The 21,743-nt window shown below is 36.6% G+C and overlaps 1 protein-coding gene across 2 annotated transcripts; it reads right to left on the bottom strand.

Annotated features, from left to right (window-relative positions):
- Positions 1–13,177: 13,177 nt before the first annotated feature.
- Positions 13,178–17,867, bottom strand: LOC134792439 (uncharacterized). Of its 2 annotated transcripts, none has more exons than XM_063763728.1 (5): positions 17,638–17,867; positions 16,731–16,953; positions 14,471–14,563; positions 13,669–13,779; positions 13,178–13,344 (listed from the first exon to the last, which is right to left on the bottom strand). In XM_063763728.1, exons 2-5 carry the CDS (start codon positions 16,908–16,910, stop codon positions 13,222–13,224), a joined length of 507 nt encoding a protein of 168 aa, XP_063619798.1. In that variant the 5' UTR covers positions 16,911–16,953; positions 17,638–17,867; the 3' UTR covers positions 13,178–13,221. The 2 variants fall into 2 exon arrangements, with proteins under 2 accessions (XP_063619798.1, XP_063619797.1); XM_063763727.1 differs by having other exon boundaries at positions 16,731–16,935.
- Positions 17,868–21,743: the final 3,876 nt, after the last annotated feature.

Here is a 21,743-nt window from a genome sequence, read left to right as displayed (position 1 = left end):
ATAGAAAAGTCTTTATATTACGAACTATAAGAATAAGGAAACAAACACGGACGCGCATGTTGAGATCAAGATAAATATGTAGAGAAAAATATTGCTGCGGGTTACGGCGTAGCCCACTTGTTCGACAACTAAACACAAGTACATATATAATATTAACAATATAGGTACAAATTAATAAAACCTCGGTATCGTACATCAGCAACGACTCGAAATAAGCAGATAACAATAATAAGTCATAGTTTTAACTAACGACCCGCCCAGGCTTTGCACGGGTTAACAAAATAATACACAAACTTTCCTCAAGAATCACTCTATCGATAGGTGAAAACCACATGAAAATCCGTACAGTAGTTTTTGAGTGTATCGCGAACATACAAACGCACACAGACACGCGGCGGGGGACTTTGTTTTATAAGGTTTAGTGATGATTCTAACCGTCATGATCTGTGAAACTGTAATGTTTAGTTTTATTGGTCTCTCGCTAAAATGAGAAACCTTTGATATGACCAAAGGGGTTGCAATTACGGATATTATAATAAGTAGATTAACCTGATATGAGGAAATATTAAAAATAAGGTGCTCAAAACTTCGATATACAGGCTATACAGCAGCCCCAACCCTACCATCAGGCGGCAAGTGATACCCACGGCCGACGCGTTGTACGCAAGATTAAATGTCACAAACCTTCGGATATTTCTGCCAGAGGACGGCTGCCACCCCACCTATGCACCCTCATCCACCCTTTTCCCAACTCCTTAAAGCTCAATATCGTTTTACCCAGTTGTAATTGTCAATTTGCGCGTCAACAATTTCAAAGCAGTTAAGCTAGCCTTTATTACAGCACGTTAAAGTTTAAAACACTTTGTTTAGATGATAGTAGCGGTTTGGTCGACTAGCAGTCACCCGCAGCGAACGACTTATGACATCGCCTGTAATTTTTAAAGACGAAGGTAATTTCGTGTCTGTAATTGTTATTGTTAATTGAATTTATTTTTTGGTGAATAAGTTCCTGGTGGTTTGGAAAATTAATTAAGGAAGTATTTCAGGTTTTCTTTTTTAAGAGGATTTTATTAAGTTTTGTGAACTCTTTTGTTTTGGTACCTTTTAGTTTCTAGAATGAATACAAAGTATAAATCTCCGGAATTGTGACTTCAAAATATATACACTATAGATCTTCTTACTAGAAATTGGTATATTGTGGAGTTAATATTTTTTATAACTAGTGAAATATATTTGTTGTTAAGTCGTTCTGTACAAAAAGTCGGAGGGCCACCAACAACCAACCTGAAACGTCATCAATTTATATTCTATATCTTAATAACCTTTTTAAACTAAGTAAAATCCCAAACTAAAGAAGTCACAATTTGGCGCCCAACGTGGGGCCAAAAATAACAAACTTATTTGAATTACTTACTATATCAAACACGTTAAAATAAAATCATTCTGATCAGGTTTTTATATCCAACGTTATGGAATCCGAGTCGAGATCTAATCCTTTATTAACCAACTGAAGTGTTAACTTAATTACTATGTTACAATTGGCGCCCAACGCGGGGCCAAATATAACAAACGTGTCATATATTATCGACCGTATATTTTTGACTTTTCCAATGAATCGTAACTGAAAGTAAGATATAAATCACATAGTAAATCAAGCGCACTCACATTACCTGCTAAGCCACTGTTACGGGCGAACGTGACTTGATCGTAACACCTCAACTTAGGACTGAAGGAATTCTACGTTATAGTTATTGTAGTTGGATTTGTATAAGTTTCACACTACGCTGTTATCGATATGATTAAGATATTTTGTTTATTGAAACTGTCATAAAATTTTATGTTACTCATGCTGCAAAGTGGGATATTTTTCATCTAGGTACCTACTTGCTAAAATTTGCAAATTCATTTGCGTCTAAACCAGATCTTATGGATAACTGTCGATAAAATGTAGGAAAGGTGGAACAGTGAAAAATAAAATAGTAACAGGGCAAAGGAATATCGTACATACCTATAACAGTTTAAGTAAGATGATATTTTCAGTTTAGCGCCTAGTAATCAAATTTATTTAATATACATTTTCTGCATCACTGCCAATTGTAGAATTCACTTCTTCATTATCTTGAGTTGAATAAATTTGTCTACTGTACTTTAAAATGTCTATATAAGTAGAGGCTGTAATAGCCTCCGCACACGACTAATACAAAAATCCCATAAGTATAAGTAAAAAGTGCAAGAATAATGGCAAAAGGAGGTATGGGCTGAGAGCAATTTCCCGGCGAGGTAACAAAGTCTAAGGGAGTGACCGACCCCGATATATCGAAACGCTGGAACTACGAAAGAGCTACGAGGATAGGACAAAAAGTCTTTATGCATAAAAATAATATCTTTTTCTGATGCAGTTACTAATTTAGTCTTTCCATCTTACCTGGTTTTCAATCATCAATTTATAAAAAACATAGCTAGGAGTAACTAAGTCATCATCACTACCTATGTACTAAATCAAACCAATTATAATTTAATTCAGAAGAATCTAATTGCTTTGCTATCCGCAAAATAATAAATAACGCGCTAATCAATCACTCAATCATTGCTTGCGGATATTTGCATGCAATTAATGTTTCCACCCTCCTAAAAAACAACACGCAATTAAATATAACAAACCACCACCGAAAGTACAAACTCGACACGTATTTCGCCTCTACATGGCATCATCAGGAGATGCTGGAGATGTAGACGGTCTGACGTCCGACAGCGCAATCAGCTGACACTATTTTAATAATTCTGGCCAAATATGACAAATTTAATAGAGCTAGAGCTAGAGAAAAGTCTGCAACGATTTTGATAGCGCCGCAGTGCAAGTGTTATTTATACGCCACAATTTCATAGAAGTTTGACGTTTAAAATAATACTTGTACTGCGTTCTATGCTGTCAAAATCGTTGCAGAGATTTCTCGGTCTAAATCTAATTTCCTTAGTCAATAAACATGTGAAGGAAAAGATAATCATTATGTCCTTGAGTTTCTTACGTGTCTTGGGCAGTAATTGGAGCTATCAGCGTCCCTTGGTCGTAAAGAGGTAAGCCGAGGTGCGGCCGATACCGCTGGAGTTAAGCGTTCCGAGGAAAGAATAAAGGAGTAATATACGTAGGTCTAGTTATTGACTTTTCTGCTCAGTGTCCTTAAAAGATGTAGTGCGAAAAAAATGTATATTCTTATTTACTTAGGTACTGTATTTTATACATATACCTATGTAGTTACTTCTTGTGTTATGTTACTTTTCTGAGAGTGTCCAACGCTACGAGATGGATATATTCGAAATATTAATTAAAGAGCAGCTTATTACTGTATTTTATATTGGTATCTAGTTATTTACTCCCTTTACTTTACTTACTGTTTAGATTGGAAGTAAAAAGTAAAAAAAAAACATCTTGATATGCGTTGAAATTCTTCTTCGATTTATGTTCGATTAGGGAATGCAAATCGGTTATTTTTTGTATGGAAATAACCGCGGTTTCGGTTAATAACCGATAATTTCCATACAAAAAATAACCGAAAATAACCGATTTGCATTCCCTATGTTCGATCCGTTGTCGTCATCATCATAACTTAAAAGTTCTGCTCTTGTCAGTGGAATAATCACCAGTCCTTTCTAGCATAGGCCAGTTATTTGATTTCCTCATACGAAGCATTATTTTTTACTTGGCTGAGATATGTAATTCTAGGTATTCCTCTGCTTTACGTCTCTTCAATCCTCTAACTTCCAGGATGTTTGAGAAAATAAATATTTTTCTTATTTTTCCCTATCGTTAGTTAGTGTATTATTGCGCATGATGGTTTAAACTAATCTCTTTAGCTCGCAAGTCATACTAACACGCCATCACGCCAAGAAGTAACATAAGATCATAAATTCGGTGAATTCGGTCCCACCTTCGTTTCAGTGCAAGTAGGGTAAATGTAGCGTGAAAGAACCGTATGAATGGCTATCAGTGGCTCGGTTCGACCTGAGCATTACGTCCCTTGCCGTATTTTACGATCACTCTGTAGGGTTGACACATGTGAAAACACTTGCAGAAAAAATACTATAACCGTACGACATCATTTTTATTCAAGAAATTGGAAGTTAACTGGTAGATTACTTGACATAGGCAGATTTATAGTAACAAAGCTATAAATAATTATGTAGAAAAATTAAAAATGTTTTTAGAAATGGGATTTTCACAGTAATTTCCTAGAATTTGTTATTTAAATCGTCGTTTTCACAGATAAAATTAATTAATAGTCGTCATCTATTTCTTTATCATGCTTCTAGTTTTTTTCATGCACAGCACAAAAGAAATACAGTTCTTCGAGTATATTCTGTATGCTGCAAACTATTACTCTAAGTCTTTTAAATAACTGAAAGCTTATACTTGAGTGATCAAAATCAATCCACGCTCGTTTTTTCCTGAATACGTAAAAAGTTTTTTTTTAAATCTACCTATCCACGATTGACAACCCTACAGTAACGCTAAAAGCCGTTTAAGGGTAGCGTGCGATTTGTAGCACAATTGACTATCGATGAATTTACCTTGCGGTCCTTTTTGCCTATACATTCACATTTAAAGCGCGGTAGAACCCAGTTCTTTTCCAGAATAACGTGACCTTTGGATATATTACAACATCCTATAATCTAAAAAAATACCTACTCACATTGAAAGTCGAATAAAATATTGAAGTTTCTCGGGTTAAAATTAGGTTCAAACGCTCGACATACAATTTGTAAACTGGCAGCATTCCTAAAATACACAACACATGGGTATCTGGGGTGTAATTGTACCACAAAAAATAGTTAAAGAGTTATGTTTTCAAAGGAAATCTTCTCTTTCACTGCGTGATCTGTAAGTGAGTGGCTCATTGTATAAGCTTTCAGTATTACCCGCGTATGCGTTATCAAACAGTTCACTTATTTTCGTTTGCCTAAGATTTGGACTCGTGTAAGGCTTTGGAATGCAAAGCCTTTGCGGATTACCTTCATCACCTCATTGACTTTGGCATTTGTTGAGCTTTTACTTTTGGGTTAGAAATGTGTTTTATGTGGTATACCGTGCAAATGGAGGTGTAATGGTGATTGGTGGAAGCCCGGTGACATTTGTGTTAAAAGCCTTCTTATTTCAAATTGTAGCGATGCTGATTGGTATAGGTTTAAAAAAAGAGTAAGAGGTGGAGTGGGTGGAATTAAATATATTTTTTTTCATAATTAGGATTGATTGAGGCCTAATAATTTGTTACCATTGTATTTTATTACTTTGTGAGAATAGGTTGTTAAACATTGAAATTAGTAATTTCCATTACACAATAGAGTCAATTAAGTTATAAACAAATGAGAATGTGTCTAATAATTTAGTTACAAATCTTATAAAATTCAGCCGGGTTTGATATTCGCTGTTTTAAACTCATTACACACTTTACTAGTGATTCGTTAATCTCTTTACATTATAAACCAAGATGACTTGAAGGGACAGTTAGGTACCTACAAGCAAATTTCAAGGAGGACAAATCAAATATCATAGGTACTGACTGCACCTATCCTATATTGCCGCATCAAAATCTAAAATTGTATTAAACGCATTAAAAGATTAAATCCCCCAATACCTCAACAACAATAGGAACCTGTATTGTTACACCCTTGGCATTCCGCACACAAACCATAAACCAGCCATAACCATTGTTAAGTTTTCTTTATCCGTCATGGCCGACATTATTTGAGGAAAATTCTACATTTCATTCGTGATATGACAAAAAATAACGATGTTAAAGTAAAAGAAGAAGGGGGACCAAGTCTCAAATAAAATGAGTGTGAATTTAAAATACGAGGATAATGTTTGATTTTGAGGATAGAGAATGATACAATTTAGTTAAAAAGTGGAGATACAGGTTTTATTTACCTGATATCATCTTTGGCCTGTACCTCAATAAAATGATGGTTCAAACAGTGTCCATAAGAGTGCGTCTATAAGTGTGTGAGTGTGACCTGATAATAAGACTCAATGTTCAGAATATTTTTTTATCAAAAAAAATTGAAGCCCGTTCTGTACATTGGGTTAATAAGAGCAGGTCCGTGATATTAGGTTCATAACATATCAATATGCCGTCACCATTGTTGGCCTTACTTTTTAAAAATACATACTTTCGGACCAAACTAACTCTGATGTACAAACTTTGCAAGACAAAATGTGAAAGAGTAAAGGTACTATGGATATATGGATAAAGATCAGTATGGGAAAATTTAGCTGTATAAAGTTAAAAAAAACATCATAAACATTGACCAATTTATTTCGTCCATGTCACGAGAGCTGTCAAATATAAAACAGCGCCCCTACAATAACACGTCTCGGACATATATCGCCGACTTCCTGAACAGTATAATTCAATTTGGCAAATTAGATTGCTGGCTACCTGCGCCCCATGATATCTCGTGATGAAGAGAAAAGATATTACCGACAGCCAACGTTGGGCCAATGTTGGGCAGTTGGACCAATCTTTGGGACTCTGTCGGCTCGATTCGGAAAATGAATTAGATTTCTACTAGACTTCAACAAGTTACGATACGGATAATTTAAAGATCTTTGTAAGATAGATATGTCAAATTTGACGTTTCCGCGATTCTGGAGGTCCTCTTGAACGATTTCGACAAGTTATGACTTAGATATCCAAGTCGCATCTAGTCGATATCTAATGTAGATCTAGTTCATCTCTAAATCGTCTCAAGATCTTGTGATTATCTCGAAATCCGAATAGGCCTGTATGATAGTGATAGTGCAGCTAGGTTGGATTTTTTAGGAAGTGGTATGTAATATATTTTGGTTTGTAGTTAATGTACCGAATGTGTTATATAATTACTTAATTATCTTGGACATGTTGTCTCTGACACATGGTATATATTGTTCTTTATTTACCTACTTCAATAATTAAGCAGTAAGTATGTATTTTTAAAATAAATAAAAACTTATTGTTGGAGTTTGTGTGTAAGTATATTCGTAAATACAACGGTCTAGCCGTTACAACGATTTAAATTAAAGAATAAGTGCACATTTAAAATAGGATAGTATATTAAAATGATGCGAAGTATTTTCAATGTTAACAGCTTCCCTGAAACATTCGTTAGCATCATAGTCTAATAAAACATGGTCTTCCATTCCCAGAGTGACACGGGGCTACGTCACAACAACATGGCCGCTATATATAGCGCTATCGCATATTATCATATAGCGCTGTCGCATGATGACGTAAGCCCGTGTCAGTTAGGTGACCTAGAAAAGACGGGAATGGAGTACCAGGCGGAGTATATTATTATACCATGGTTAGCATCATTTGACTCATTCGTTAATTACTACCTACCAAAAAGAATAGATAGTATAGAGGGGTCCTGTCATTGTAAATTTTGTTGTCACTGTAAATTTACTGCCATCTATCGACACACGACTAAAACTCAAAATGAAAACGTATAAAGTTATCAAAAAATGTATATATATGGATAAATGATTTTATTATTTTTATATCATTTTGATCCATGTTCATTCACTGATATCTATGTGTTAAAATTGTTAAATATGAAACGGTGTCGTCACGCCATCTAGCCGAGGATAGGCTAAAGGTGTGTGCGGCATCTATTCGAGAATGACTTTTACTTGAATTCCGAGGCACGTTTTTTCCTTAGACTTTATTCGTCATATACGAAGTTACATATGTCTTTGCTACCTACATACTTCACTCTGGCCATTATTGTCAACCTTTTATATGGTATTTTTTTATAACGGAAATTACTATTACAGTACCTAGTCTGGTTGTCATTTTAACCACCTCGTATTCCTGTAGTTCTGTCTCCAACTGTACATTTGGCAACATTGGCCCAACAAGGGGGCAAATTAGATTGCCGGGTCAAGCGACGGCAAGTGGACAATGGAGGGGGAAATATGAAATTATTGCGTCTCCAAAAATAGCCGGGACGTCGTCGAGTTCGTTACTTATGGTATTGCCGTGGGTTGGAATGTTTTCAAACTTGAAATAGTTTTTCCATTTGAGGGGTTCTTGGAGATATAAATGTTCATTTTTTTAATAAAATGTCGGATAATATAATTTGTTGGTAATTCTAGCTTTTAACTAGGTGTTCTTAAGTAATCACAAAAGTTTAAATATCAGTTTTAACCTACCGCATTTTTTTGTCTTATCTGATTTTCCGCATTGCTGGATGCGGACGAAATCTGCTAAAATAGGTGCTAATGAATCAAATGGCTAAATCAAGTGACTATTAGAAATGTAAGAATTCATACAGTAACTTAATTCGTCTTAACGCTATGCCGCCGCCGTAGCTCGTATCACGTTATTCAGGTGGAGCTTCAAATATCCTTCCTAAAGGCTTTACAACAATAAAATTTCCAGCTTGTCCCAGAAAAAAATGACGCATGTTAATTTTCACAAAATCTTACACAACAATTAAAAACCAACAACAATATAGTATGTTTTGTAGGAAGCCTATTCGAATGTGCATTTCGCACGTGTGCAATCATGTCATGCTCCTATAATGTCAATAATAAATCAAGTTAAGGGGCCCACTGATTAACAGTCCGCCGGACGGTATCGGCCTGTCAGTTGTTCAGAACTGTCAAAACTTTGTTCTAACTGACAGGCCGATACCGTCCGGCGGACTGTTAATCAGTGGGCCCCTTTAGATAGTTAAAGGTCTACAACTACAATACGGCTGGTTGTGGAAATTATCACCCATATAAATGTTTTCAGTAGGTTTACATACCTAAATCATTTAGTAACTTTTATCGCTATAAACGTAGTGGTACCTCCCTTAGGCTACTAGTGTCTAACCACACGATTCATTTAAAGACTCCTGCTATAACAGAGCATTTCTAAATCAAACCACGGCCCGTTACCCCCGAGAGTGACTTGCGGAAAATTGGAAAGCGAAACAAGGTGAAAAATATTATTAAGCTGAGCGCTCACCGGGAGAGCTGTCGAGGTCAAAACATTATTTACAGTATATTGACTCTTTGGATATACTCGTAGGGACCAAGGAGTCACGGTCTAGGGGATTCCGGGGGTATGTTCGTTACTTCACTAGTAGTTTGGCTTAGTGCGGTTCAGTTAAAAAAAATGCTTCTATCCATTAGGACATTTAGGACGATTGGGGCCAGTATCAAAGTAGGGAGAGCAAAATTATATGACGATTTCGCCTTATACCATAAGTATGCTCTTAGAGCAAAGTGTTGTACAAACAGCAAAACTCCTAACTATACATCGGTGGACCTTATTACTAAAGGCATAAGGTCCACCGATGGACAGTTAACAGTGTGAGCGATGGTACGGTGATACTGATAAGCTTTTAGTAAAGTGGTAACTGGACGTTACAAACAGCCACGTGGACAAGTTCTTCATTATCTGCAAACTTTCACATTAGTTTACTGCATAATAAGCTTGGATTACACTTTAAACAACATTAATAAGCAAAAAAAAAAAACACGAGACGCCATCACCAATATGGAGCTCAACCGGAAGTCCCGTAGTTTGTATTTCTCTTAGAACAATGATTGTACAACTAATAAAATATCCTATTTTATTTTTGCTTACCCTGACTTATTTTCATATTTATTTTATTTTCTTTTTATTCTGATCCTCTTTACCTTTAAATTTGTATGTACGTAGTAAAGTGTAGTTTTAGCAACAATGTGCCCCAATTTCCTAAAGTTTCCAAATTTTCATAAGTAGTCAAGATACTGGCTAAAGGGTAATTTTTGTTACTCGTAGGACGCCCGTGGGAGTCGGCCAATCGCAGCGTGTTGTTTAAGACACTGGCTTTAAATGTTAACTTTGTAAAGACTTTGTTTTGAGACGCGGAATTCATGGCGTTGTGTCGTTGTCAGTTAGAGTATTAGTCTAAAATTTATAGAAAAGCATCAAAAATTTGACCTTAATTCTTCAATTTCGATTAATTTAATATTAATCTCATTAATCACGGTTATCCTATAGAATAAACAAAATGAATCTTTTACGATAACGTTTCAGTATTGATAGGTATCTTTTGAAGTGAAATCGTATAAGAGCTAAGATCAATATGGGTAAGAGTGGCTGCAGGATAATTATGGCTGGCCTTCACATTAAGGCGCTGTTTACACATTGATTGGTATTTATTGCAAGTATATACAGCCACTAAACGCAAGTAGCAAATGAATGAACTTACAATAAACACTAATCAATGTGTGAACAGCCCCCACCCACACTTACCCACTTTGACCTTATCTTATCTTATCTTATTGTTTTCGGGGGCCCTTGCGGATACACTTGGACCCATCTTTTATGCAATTACCCCCTAAAGAAGAACCGCCAACTACTCAAGAGCTTTTCCCACCATATCTATGTGTCGGATGATGGAGCTCATGGGTAGCGTTTTAAAGTCCTTTGGTTCCAGATATCCTGCTCCAAAGTCCTTCATTCTTTGTCTGGCGAGGGCGTGACATTCACACATTAAGTGTTTTACTCTCTTCCTCTTCGCCACACATACGACAATCGATGTTGTCAGAGTGTCCCATCTTGGCCAGGCCACTTTGACCTTACGTAAAATTCATATTAACATCGCACATATTTGCTAGAATCCGACTTAGTAAAACGTAAGCACTTATATTAATTGTTCCCGGTCCCTCTACAGAGGTAACCAAATTGGTTTTTTGCTGCGGTTACTTGGCTCGTCACGTGAGTTAGCTACAATTTATATGTAAATCAGCGAGGGTAGGTGTAGGCGAAGAGTTAGGGTCGTAAATAGAGTCTTTTATAAAAAAATATTTAAATATACAACAATCAACCATGAAACAACAAATTAATTTAGCATAAAAAGGTAAATAAATGTAAAAAGTAATAACTGCTTTATTATGATTTTTCTGGTATTTAAGTTAAAAAATATTCTTTGAAAACAAATATCACTGCGGCAATCTTCATAGCTTGCCAAGTAAAGTCTGTTCTGCTCTGTTCTGTTCTGAGAAAGCATAAAACCACGACTTTTGATCGCAATCTTTTGACAAGACGGAGGAAAGATATTGCCATGCACCTACCTAAAACCAACACCACTTTTGCTAATAGGCAATATAATAAACGTTCTTCGCACATATATAATATTTTAAACAAAGCACTAGATATATACCCAAAGCTACAATACGATGTAAAAAATAAGATAATAAATTGGTTAGAAGATAAAAATTACGATCAGATGGAAGACTTGCTAGGATATGTAGCCTAGCCAAGCCACACAAGTACACACACACACTCACTCTCTCTCTCTCACACACACACACACACACACACACACACACACACATAATAATTAAGTATATAATAATAGTATAATACTAAATAAATTGTTAATTAGATATGGAAGAGCGGTGCCTCCCAGCACAGGTTATTTTGTAAATAACTTACAGGGAGACACCAGCCATTGTTAAAAATATGTAATGGTTTTTAATGAAATAAAGAATTTTGTAATTGTAATTTTTTTGTAATTTTTGTAAAGTAAAAACTAAATAAACGAGCAATTTTTGGATTATCTCATAGATATTAAAACATTTTTTGAAACTAGCTCTTAGCCTATACGTGTCGGTCGCGTCAGTCTCGCGAGACAAATCTAATTGCATTTCGCTGAGGTGAGCTGCACTCCGCCTTTTACCTCCCCTGGCGACCTTCACCAACAACCGATATTTAAATCCTGCATTATTATGCATGCAGAATATCCTGGGGAAGAATTATTGCTGTTAATCTTTTTGCAGGCGCTTGTTTTTTTGGAAAAAGATGTTGGTGCTTTACATATTTAAACCGCTTTGGTGCATTGAAACTGAAATTTCTACATTAGAAATATTTTACGAATATTATATTATTTTCGTGTGGTAAAATAGTATCTAAAAGCTCTTGGAAAGGAGGATAATCGCAAATGGGACTTCCCCTTTGCTTCTTTGAATCCCTTTGCTTTTGACATGGAAAAACTAAACTTACTAAAATGGCCTATGTAGAGTCGGACTAAGCTCAATCTCCGTGGAATTTTCAATTACAAAGTGTGATAATGGCATAATTAATGTCTAATTTCTATGAAAATATGACTAATATAATATATATAATGATATAATAATTAATAAGACAGTGAGTATCATTAATGGTCATAATTTAATACAACAATTTGTCCTGATCAAATCGGTGCAAAATTTTCTTAGACGGAATCTGCCTAAAAACTTATAATTTTACCAACTGACATTGCTAGTTCAGACATATGACAGACTCAGGTGACATCTGTCACTCTACACACTATCCTCATCTATCTAATCTTATCTTACCCACTTCAAATGCACCCCTCTAACACCTTATTACAAGGCTTGATGGTCTATTATCGTGTAATTGCAGTCACAAGTAAGTTTTTAGTTATAAGCTAGGGTCAGCTACAGTTTTTGTTAATGATTTTGTTTGATACACATGTGGCCTGTATCATCCGTACTATTAATAGTGCGACATAAAATAGTAGAAATTAAATAAAATGGAACTAAAAATATCCAATCTAAATTGTTGCCATGTTTAAGAATTTTACGTCAAAAATGTGACAGCTGTTACAGTGGCGCCCTCAATTATTTTCTAGAATTTCTTGTCGGACTATAATAAATTATAAATGCGATAGATGAATAAAATCTATCCATCCCTTCCTCTGGCCTGAAACTATCTTTATACCAAATTTCATCTAAATCAGTTCAGCAGTTTAAGAGTGAAGAGGTGACAGACAGACAGAGTTATTTTCGCATTTATAATATTAGTTAGGTAGGATTTAGAAAGCGTGTTATTTTCTCTTAATTTTAAACTTCTAAATGGACGATAGGTAGTTCGCATGACACACAGCACAAGATAGGGGGTTAAAAAATCCAGACAAGTGCGAGTCGGACTCGGCCACCGAGGATTCCGTACCTTTTTAGTATTTGTTGTTATAGCGGCAACAGAAATACATCATCTGTGAAAATTTCAACTGTCTAGCTATCACGGTTCATGAGATATGCCTGGTGACAGACAGACGGACAGTGGAGTCTTAGTAATAGGGTCCCGTTTTTACCGATTGGGTACGGATCCCTAAAAAGGAGTCAGGAATAAATCTGAAATAAATTAAATGCAACAGGAATACTTTAAGTAAATATATTACATGTAATTCACTACACTAATCCTACACAAAGTGGTAAACCTCATTTCCAACGTCGTCTTCCTTCTTCTTATCATCCATCAGCTGAACGCGCATGTGTGTAGATAGCGGACCGTCGCGACGCGCCGAGAACGCACGGACGCGTACCTTTCAACAATACAGATTCATTTTCAACACGCTTGTTATAAGGGCATTAAGGGTTGAACCTGCCGCCACACCATAGTGTCAAAGTAGTTGTGTGCCTATGGTTATGGCTCGTTTTGTTTTAGGTAACTGCTTTGTTGTAAAGGGCGTTACTCCATGTAGTCTTATGTACAGTGACCTGCATTGAAGGCCGCAAAAATATGTGACACTCTCTTATCGCTCTACGAATAAGATCGTGTCAGATACTTTTGCGGCCTTCAAAAAGCAACATACTTTTGCAGGTACAGGGTCTCATACATCTGTAATCTTGAGTTCGATTAACCTTACCTCATAGATAACGTTTAGTTTGATGTCGGGGACCTTGGTTTTCGAAGCCTGTGGTCCACTAACTACGATCTCTCTGGCGTCTTTTTCTGGAGGTGTGTCAGAATCACCGATCTGCAAACAGTATTGTCATCATCGGCCTGGATCTTGCCACAAACGTTATTTTAAAACCTTATTATTTTATTATGAGCCCATATTGTCCCACTGCTGGACAAAGGCCTCCCTCTTATTTCTCCACGTATCCCTATCCCCTGAAGTCTCCCACCAGTCTCTGTCAAAGCTCGTCAAAGCTCGTCCCGCCATCTCCAACGAGATCTAAAACTTTCCTTGCTAAATAAACTTAACGAAGAAGACAAATGCCAAACGTGAAATGCGCGTCATTGATGAGTTCCGTTCTGGTCTTCATCAGCAGTCCCACTTCACTAAATGGCACTTTCTTGAATGCAAATGCTTGGTCTGTTGATGGAAATACAAAAATCACTAAGTAGGTATGTTGATTTGAGAATATTTAGTGGTTCTGTGGTTATGAGTTTGTCGGAAATTATGTACGAAATATAATTTCGTAATTACCACTAGGTTTCCGGTGAAGGAAAACATCGTGAGGAAACCTGTATACATCTGCGAAGAAATTCAAAGGTGTATGTGACTCCAATCCGCATTGGGCTAGCGTGGGGACTATAGCCCAAGCTCTCTCGCGCATGAGAGGAGGTCTGTGCCCAGCAGTGGGACGTATATAGGTTGAAATATTATTTATTATTAAAGTGGTTCTACAATTTAATTAAACCCAGTCAGTGATTGCACTTACTTTAGGAGGCATTTCTTTTTGCACGAGTGTTTTCACTCCGTCTACGACCTCATATTTGTATGTTTTTACAGGTGGTAGCTCCCAAACTTCGACCTGAAAAGACAGATAGGATATATTTCAGTAGCTATCAATGACCATAAGGAAATTTAGAACGGAATCTACAATCTTTACTAATCTGAAATAGACGTGATGTACAGTGACCACACGGGATTGGGTACCATTTAGGGTAATTGCCAAATTGGAAATTCTATAGCGTAAATGGCACAACAATCGCAGAGCGTGATGATACTGATGGTACATACTTTAGTCATTTTCTTTAGAAAAACTGAACAGGCCCTCCAGTGGCACAGGCGTCATCGGGCTGGTAGCCTGGTCTCAAATCCAGAGGTTTAACAAATTCACACATGCGACTTATGCGGCAAGAAGTGCCGTGCAGTGATGTCATTTGGTTATCGTGCGTCTCGCTTGCGCCAATATAATCCACGTACGGAGAAGTACGAGCAAAATGTACGATATCTAAATGACATAATTATAATATCATTCGTTACATTAAAACGGAGTGTGCATTGTAATGCACATCGGGCCGAACAAGGTTGTGACAATTCGTATTGAAAACCTTATTATCATACATCGGGGTTTTAGGTGCCGGATGTTTTACAGTAGCCAAATAACAGGTAAAAACTGTAAAAAACGATACTAATTTAACATTTCTAAGCACATTTGGACCTTACTACCTACGTTTAATTCATAGTTTGGTAATTATTTTACAATAAACAAAGTTATAAATACACGAAATCATTCCCGCACCGAAAACCCCGATGTATGCTTATTATCCACCGAAGTCAGTTATGAGTGTGGCTTTTAGTACAGTTAATGAGCGCACAATACGTAAAACTAAATTGTCCTGCGACCTTGTTTCACAAATAAACCAGAATAATTATCTTTTATGCTGACTTATCTTTCGATCTACATTGTATAGATGGAGAGGGCATTTGTTCTACTTTGTAACAAACTAAATAGGTACCTACTTCGTTATAGTATACTGATAGGTATGAATTAAAGGGGCATTAAAAAAATGGAAATTATACAAACAGGACTCGAAATAACTCTCACCTAAATTTAGCCTTGGATCTAGGCCTATTAACTGAATACAATGGATGCAATTTTCGGGTTCGTATAAACTTCGGTTGATCGGTTGGTTGGTTGGTTGGTTGGTTGGTTGGTGGTCTCATAATATTATTAATTATTGTCTGATACAAGGTACGCAACTACGCAGTGGCACAGAAATCTCATGCCTTGACCACACTCAATACAATAGGCAACTTACAAATCATCAATCAATTATTGTGAGTCACTTTCTATGCGTATGTTTGCTCTTCCAGTCACTCCTTTGTAGTGTTAACATGTAAGAGTGAGATGCTATTAGGAATAAAGGAATTCGATGTTGATAAACTGTGGCCAGGCATCTTGAAAATTGAGGAAAATGATTCATAAAGTAGGACCCTCAATCAATATGTTTACGAAACGAAATTCTATAGAACATTGAAAAGTAGAGTAAAACTCAGAATGTGACGTCCTCAGAAAGTGACGTCCCCAGAACGTGACCTATCTCGAAAGTGACCACCTAAGAAAGTGACATAATCCGCCTAAATCGCGCATGTCGAGCACTCTGAAGTTATTGTTTACGCCGTTCAAAAACTAGAGTTATGCTACTTCTGAGTAGTGGAACAAACTTATTTACTTATAAACTTAACTATTATTATTAACTTTCAAGTTTTGAACATAGGTACACATTTTTTAAATTACATTTAGATTGCAACTGTCAGCAAGTAAGCATTACTGCCGCATCATTGCTCGAGCAGCTGGTAACGGGCGCTGTCACTGTCAATTTGCTGTGTGTGAAGTGGTTAATTGAATATTGCAACGTCAGCAATGCAAAATTAATCCTAAAAATTGGGGGCTGTCCATAAATTACGTCATCGATTTTTGTCGATTTTTGACCCCCCCCCCCCCCCCCCTATAATCATCCAAAAATCATGCTTCAAATGACCCCATTTCCTCCTACTTCATGCTACCGTCATCCGATGTCCAGACCCCCCCCCCTAATTTGAAATGACGTAATTTATGAATAGCCCCTTGGCAGTGATATCGCCCGCGTCAACGATGCAGCGGTAACTGCGCGACAGCAGTGGTGTTACAGTCGTAATCCAAATGTCACATTTACATAAAAAAAAACATAGTTGGATAGATATAACCATACCTTATATCCCAAGATAGGTTCACTCGGATCATCATGCTTCACAGGTGCCCACTCCACTTCCAAAGCTGGAGGGTCCAAGGCCGTCAGCATGAGAAGATCAGGTCGAGGAAGGTTCTTCGTCTTCTGGAGAGCCAGACCCTGGCACGAAGCCACAAAAGCCAGGAGCAGTAGACACTTCATCGTGTACACTGGTGTTGATGTTATGCTGTCAAATGTGTCGTTACTGAGCAAAAAGTCCCACAATGGACCACTTGCACCATTCCACTAACCTGGGGTTAACCGGTTAAACCTGGAGTTGCCATGGTTTCCAGTACAATTTGACACTAGGTTAACGGTTTAACCGCTTAACCCCGGGTTAGTGGGATGGTGCAAGTGGGCCTATGTCGCTTATATTAGGTATAGGTATAACATAAAAATTCATGACGACATTACCGACAATTAAATTAAACTGAGCATTTTGATATGACCTTGAAGATTACTGACATTGATTGGTGCATGCGAATTGAAGTGAAAGTCGTGTGTGTGATGCGCGCCAATCACTAAGCGCCACTTGCACCAACCCACTAACCCGAAGTTAACCCGTTAAACCGGTAATCCAGTGTCAATTGTACTGGTAACCATGGTAACTCCAGGTTTAACCGGTTAACCCCCGGATTAGTGAATGGTGCAAGTGGCCTTAAGACGATCGTGAAGGTCGTATCAACACCAGTTCAAAACTATGACAAATTATTAAATTAGAATTGATCTCATGATTGTTTCTGTCGTGTAGTTACGTGAAGAAGAAGAAGAAAGAAGGAGAAATACATTTATTTTAACGCCACAACATAGTACATGAAAAAAGAAAGGCATGCAGACATTACAAATAAACATTTGGATGTGATTACAATAATTTTAAATTCATGCTTACATAAGGGTTTCTCCAAATTAGATCTATTGGGCTATTGATCCTACGGAATCACAGAATTAGGTACGCAGAGATTATTTAATAGCTTTAATAGCCCAATCTTTGGATGGGTTCAAACTTGCTAAAGGTTATTCGTTGGATTTTAGAAAAGTTAATGCACTTTAGTGATAGAGTTTTGTTAAGTTAGATAAATACTTGTGTCTCGAACGGCGGCCGAGACATGAATGGTGATAGAATGGCCGAATGTTTACAAATAAACCGGTCGTGAACTGCGGTTGATAAGTGGATTATGGTGGTAAAGGCTAGGTCAGACTGTAGCGTTAATATTCGGCAATTCCAATTAGGTAAATATACTTGGTCAAGCAGATCTTGTCAGTAGAAAAAGGCGGCAAATTTGAAAAATGTAGGCGCGAAGGGATATCGTCTCATAGAAAATTTGAATTTCGCGCCTTTTTCTACTGACAAGATTTGCTTGACCATCTATATTGAAGTTGTGGGTACTACTACCTAATTAGATATTTCAGTAACTTTCTATTTTTTTTAAGGAATATTCTAGAGTCAAGATTAAAACTATTTGTCCGGTAAACTGAAATAAATGTCATATACTAAGAAGAAGTGACCAAGGCCTCTAGTATATGAAATTTATTTCAGTTTATAATTTATATAGTAGTGTTTCTACTTGATAAAAACATTTTTTTAATTAATTTGTTCAAATACATTAGTATTTGTCCGGTAATTTAGCTATGACCGACCGACAGTGTGGTAAAAAATACTAGGAGACTTTAATTTTAAACCCATTATATAATCGTGTTTCATTTCCTGTTAAATAGCGGCCTCCATTTCTAAACTGTTTCAGATAATCCTACTAATATGATAAAATTGATATAGGTGAAATTAATAAGTATGTTTGCTCCTCCATCACACCAAAATGAATAGATTTCGACGAACCTTGGCTTAAAGATACTTTACCCAACCAAAAGACACAGATGCCATTTCGCGTTTCATATAACTTTTATATTATTTTTAGTGCTTTGGATCAAGTAAACCAGTGTGAACTATCCTGTACAATCGTATAGATTTATATCACTTTACTTACTACTGCATGGTTTGTTTCTATGAACTATGTAGGTACCTAATGTTATAGTTGGCAGTAAAACATTTGAAACCGATGATCTAAATCTCTAAAAAAACGTTGTTTGAGCATTTGGAATGAATGGATATATTTTGTAGATATTTACAATACAATACAATACAAATCCTCTTTATTGCACAACCTTATTATGTTTATATAATTTCGACACGCATGTGATTATTATGTATTTAATGGTGCTATTATAATCGAAGAGTAACTTAACAATCTAAATAATATTTTCTAATTATATAACGTCAACGTAAAAATGCAGACTAAATTAAAACAGTGCTATAGTGAGCTAAAGTATTATTCCCAACTGTGGTCTACCAAGTGAGAACCATCATAATCATTTAATCATCTACAGGAAGTGCCACTCATTGGTACATGTCTCTGCTACTTTATTGATGCATGCTTCGTTGGGATTTTCCACTATCATCAAATTTGAAGTGTGTTTGAATAATTTGTACTCTGGATAAGTGTGTTTCGTTTTTCTCATTACATGCACTCACTCTCATGTCTGTCAAGTCAACGCAAAATATGTATTGAAATGACAGTGTCAACGGACTCAAGCTACGTGAAAAAAATATTATAACATCGGTTTTCGCTAAGTTTTTTCCTTAGCGCGTAGTATATATTATCTCCCTTTCAAAGTGCATAGGTAGGTATTACTCCTATAAACTATATAAAAACCAATCAAATCGTTATTCACACCGATGGTCTTATTAGACAGTTTAGACACGAAACGACTGGCCGAAAGAATTTAAATAAAAAACAAATCGTAAACAATATAAGCCGGCAACACCGAACACATGTCAACGTCCTTCTGACATCGGTATAAGAGCCAATTTCCCATAGCACTAGCTAAAGTTCCACACCTATTCGCCGTAAGGCGGCGACACACGATCAAATAAACGGGAACACCTCCTAATAAAAATTCCTGCAAATCAATACGTTTTTACGCCTTTCCGTATTGTATTTTATTTTGCCGTGCGAGTTCGTATTAAAGAAACGATTGTCGCGTTTTGTAGTGCGACTGAACGGTTTTGGTCTTTGCTGTGAATAGAAGACTGAATAAAGCAAAATTTTAGAGTTTACACTACGTAGAATGTTAATCATTCATTACTAGTTATATCTTATTAAAAATATAAAATAATTAAATGAAAGATTTACCTCTTTGGGCAAGATACGAACTTGCGACATGCGACTTGATAAGCTTCGGTGGCTCAGTTGGTTCAGAGCAATTGGACCGGTATTTGAAAAGGTCACAAGTTGGAAATTTTACCCGAAGCGGTGAATTTTTATTTTTTTTTCTGTAATTTAATATTTTATAATCACATTTCTTCAAGAATGCCTGCTTTTGGGATCTATTCACTATCACATTGATTACAAATAACCTTTAAAATTGATAATTACAAATGACCTAGTTGTGTCAACAAACCCAGTGTGTAATGTTTGTCTATGTGCTCAATTTTGTAATTCATATGCGCGTTATCGATAACTTGTCTAAAATAAACAACAAATGTAGTTTGTGGAAAACATTAATATTAAGCAATACTTACTTTATCACCAGCACAGACGTAAATATTTTGACGCATAAAATTACTAGGCATTGAAATCGGTCATTGGTTCAAATAATATTATAGGAAAATGATTTATAGTTAGTGACTGGCGTGGTTCTTTTTTCTTTACTTTAATGCAATTAAAATACTGTCAACATTTTAGACCGTCAAATGAATACAATTATGTGTCAAACGGCACTCAAACCGGGATTGCAGTCGGAGCCTGAGGGCCTATCGCGAGTCACGTTCGACGTGTTGCCTCCCTGTCGCACTTACGTACGAATTTACAAATGCGACAGAGAGGCAATGCACGACTATGACTTCATTTGGCATGCACCAATCAACGTGACCGATCTTCAAGGTCGTATCAAAGTAAGAGGCTTATTGGGCTCCCTGCTATGAGAAAGTTCTATAGACCAGGCGGCGTAGCACGGTCGCCTTTTTATCCCTTGTCACCATGCCTGTCACGTTCTAACAAGTATGTAAGTGCGAAAGGGACGCGCATAGTGACAGTCGATAAAAATGGAACCGTGCTGCGCCCGCAGAAACAGGTAAGTATCAAGGCACCTCACAACTACAGGGACGGGACACGGTGCCCGTATCCTTGCAATTTGCATGCGGCTGTGTGGGTGCGATTGACGCTAAATGCCTCCGTTTGAACACTTAGTAGGTAGAGGAAAAATTCTAATAAGAGCGATCGCTTGACTGTAACTTCTGGATCACTGATCCTCAAATTGACGATAAGTCAAAACCATCTTCCCCATTTCAATTTCTGGGGTGTTTTCTAATATATACTTTCTTGAACTCGATGATAAATAACGGCGTTCGTTGGAGACAACTTTCGGTTTATGAAGCTCAAGTGGCGATTTCTAATTGCCGTTTTGTGCTCTTAAATTTCAAACAAACCACAGACTAGATTTTGAAATGGACGGAGCTGTCGGAGCTCTAGACCGAAATAGTAAAATATCAAGACACCTCACAACTACAGGGAAAGACACGGTGCCCGTATCCTTGCAATTTGCATGCGGCTGTGTGGGTGCGATTGACGCTAAATGCCTCCGTTTGAACACTTAGAGTATTTATTGGCACGTACGACGGAAAAATTCCAATAAGAGCGAGGGTGCGGAATTCGGACGAAAAGAATAATGTTTAATTTGTCCGGACGATTTATGTTTGAATTAGGTTTGTGATTGTTTTAGTTTGCGGATTGATTGGGTTTTGTTAAATGTTTGTATCAGTTTAGGTTTCGTTTTATTCAATTTAGAAATACAATAATAACTGTATTTCTAAATTGAATAAAAAAAGAATAACTTACTGGGTAAGTCTATTGATCATTTTATTTTAAGTTGTAGACTTTTTTTGAATTTGTAAATGTTCACATTTTTCAATTCAAAATCATGAGCTTTTTTGATCCTATT

Source organism: Cydia splendana, chromosome 7 (assembly GCF_910591565.1).
Source record: "Cydia splendana chromosome 7, ilCydSple1.2, whole genome shotgun sequence".
In the NCBI taxonomy this organism is placed as follows: Eukaryota; Metazoa; Arthropoda; class Insecta; order Lepidoptera; family Tortricidae; genus Cydia; species Cydia splendana.
Note: the sequence above shows the minus strand (reverse complement) of the source record. Positions and strands in the feature narration are given on the sequence as shown.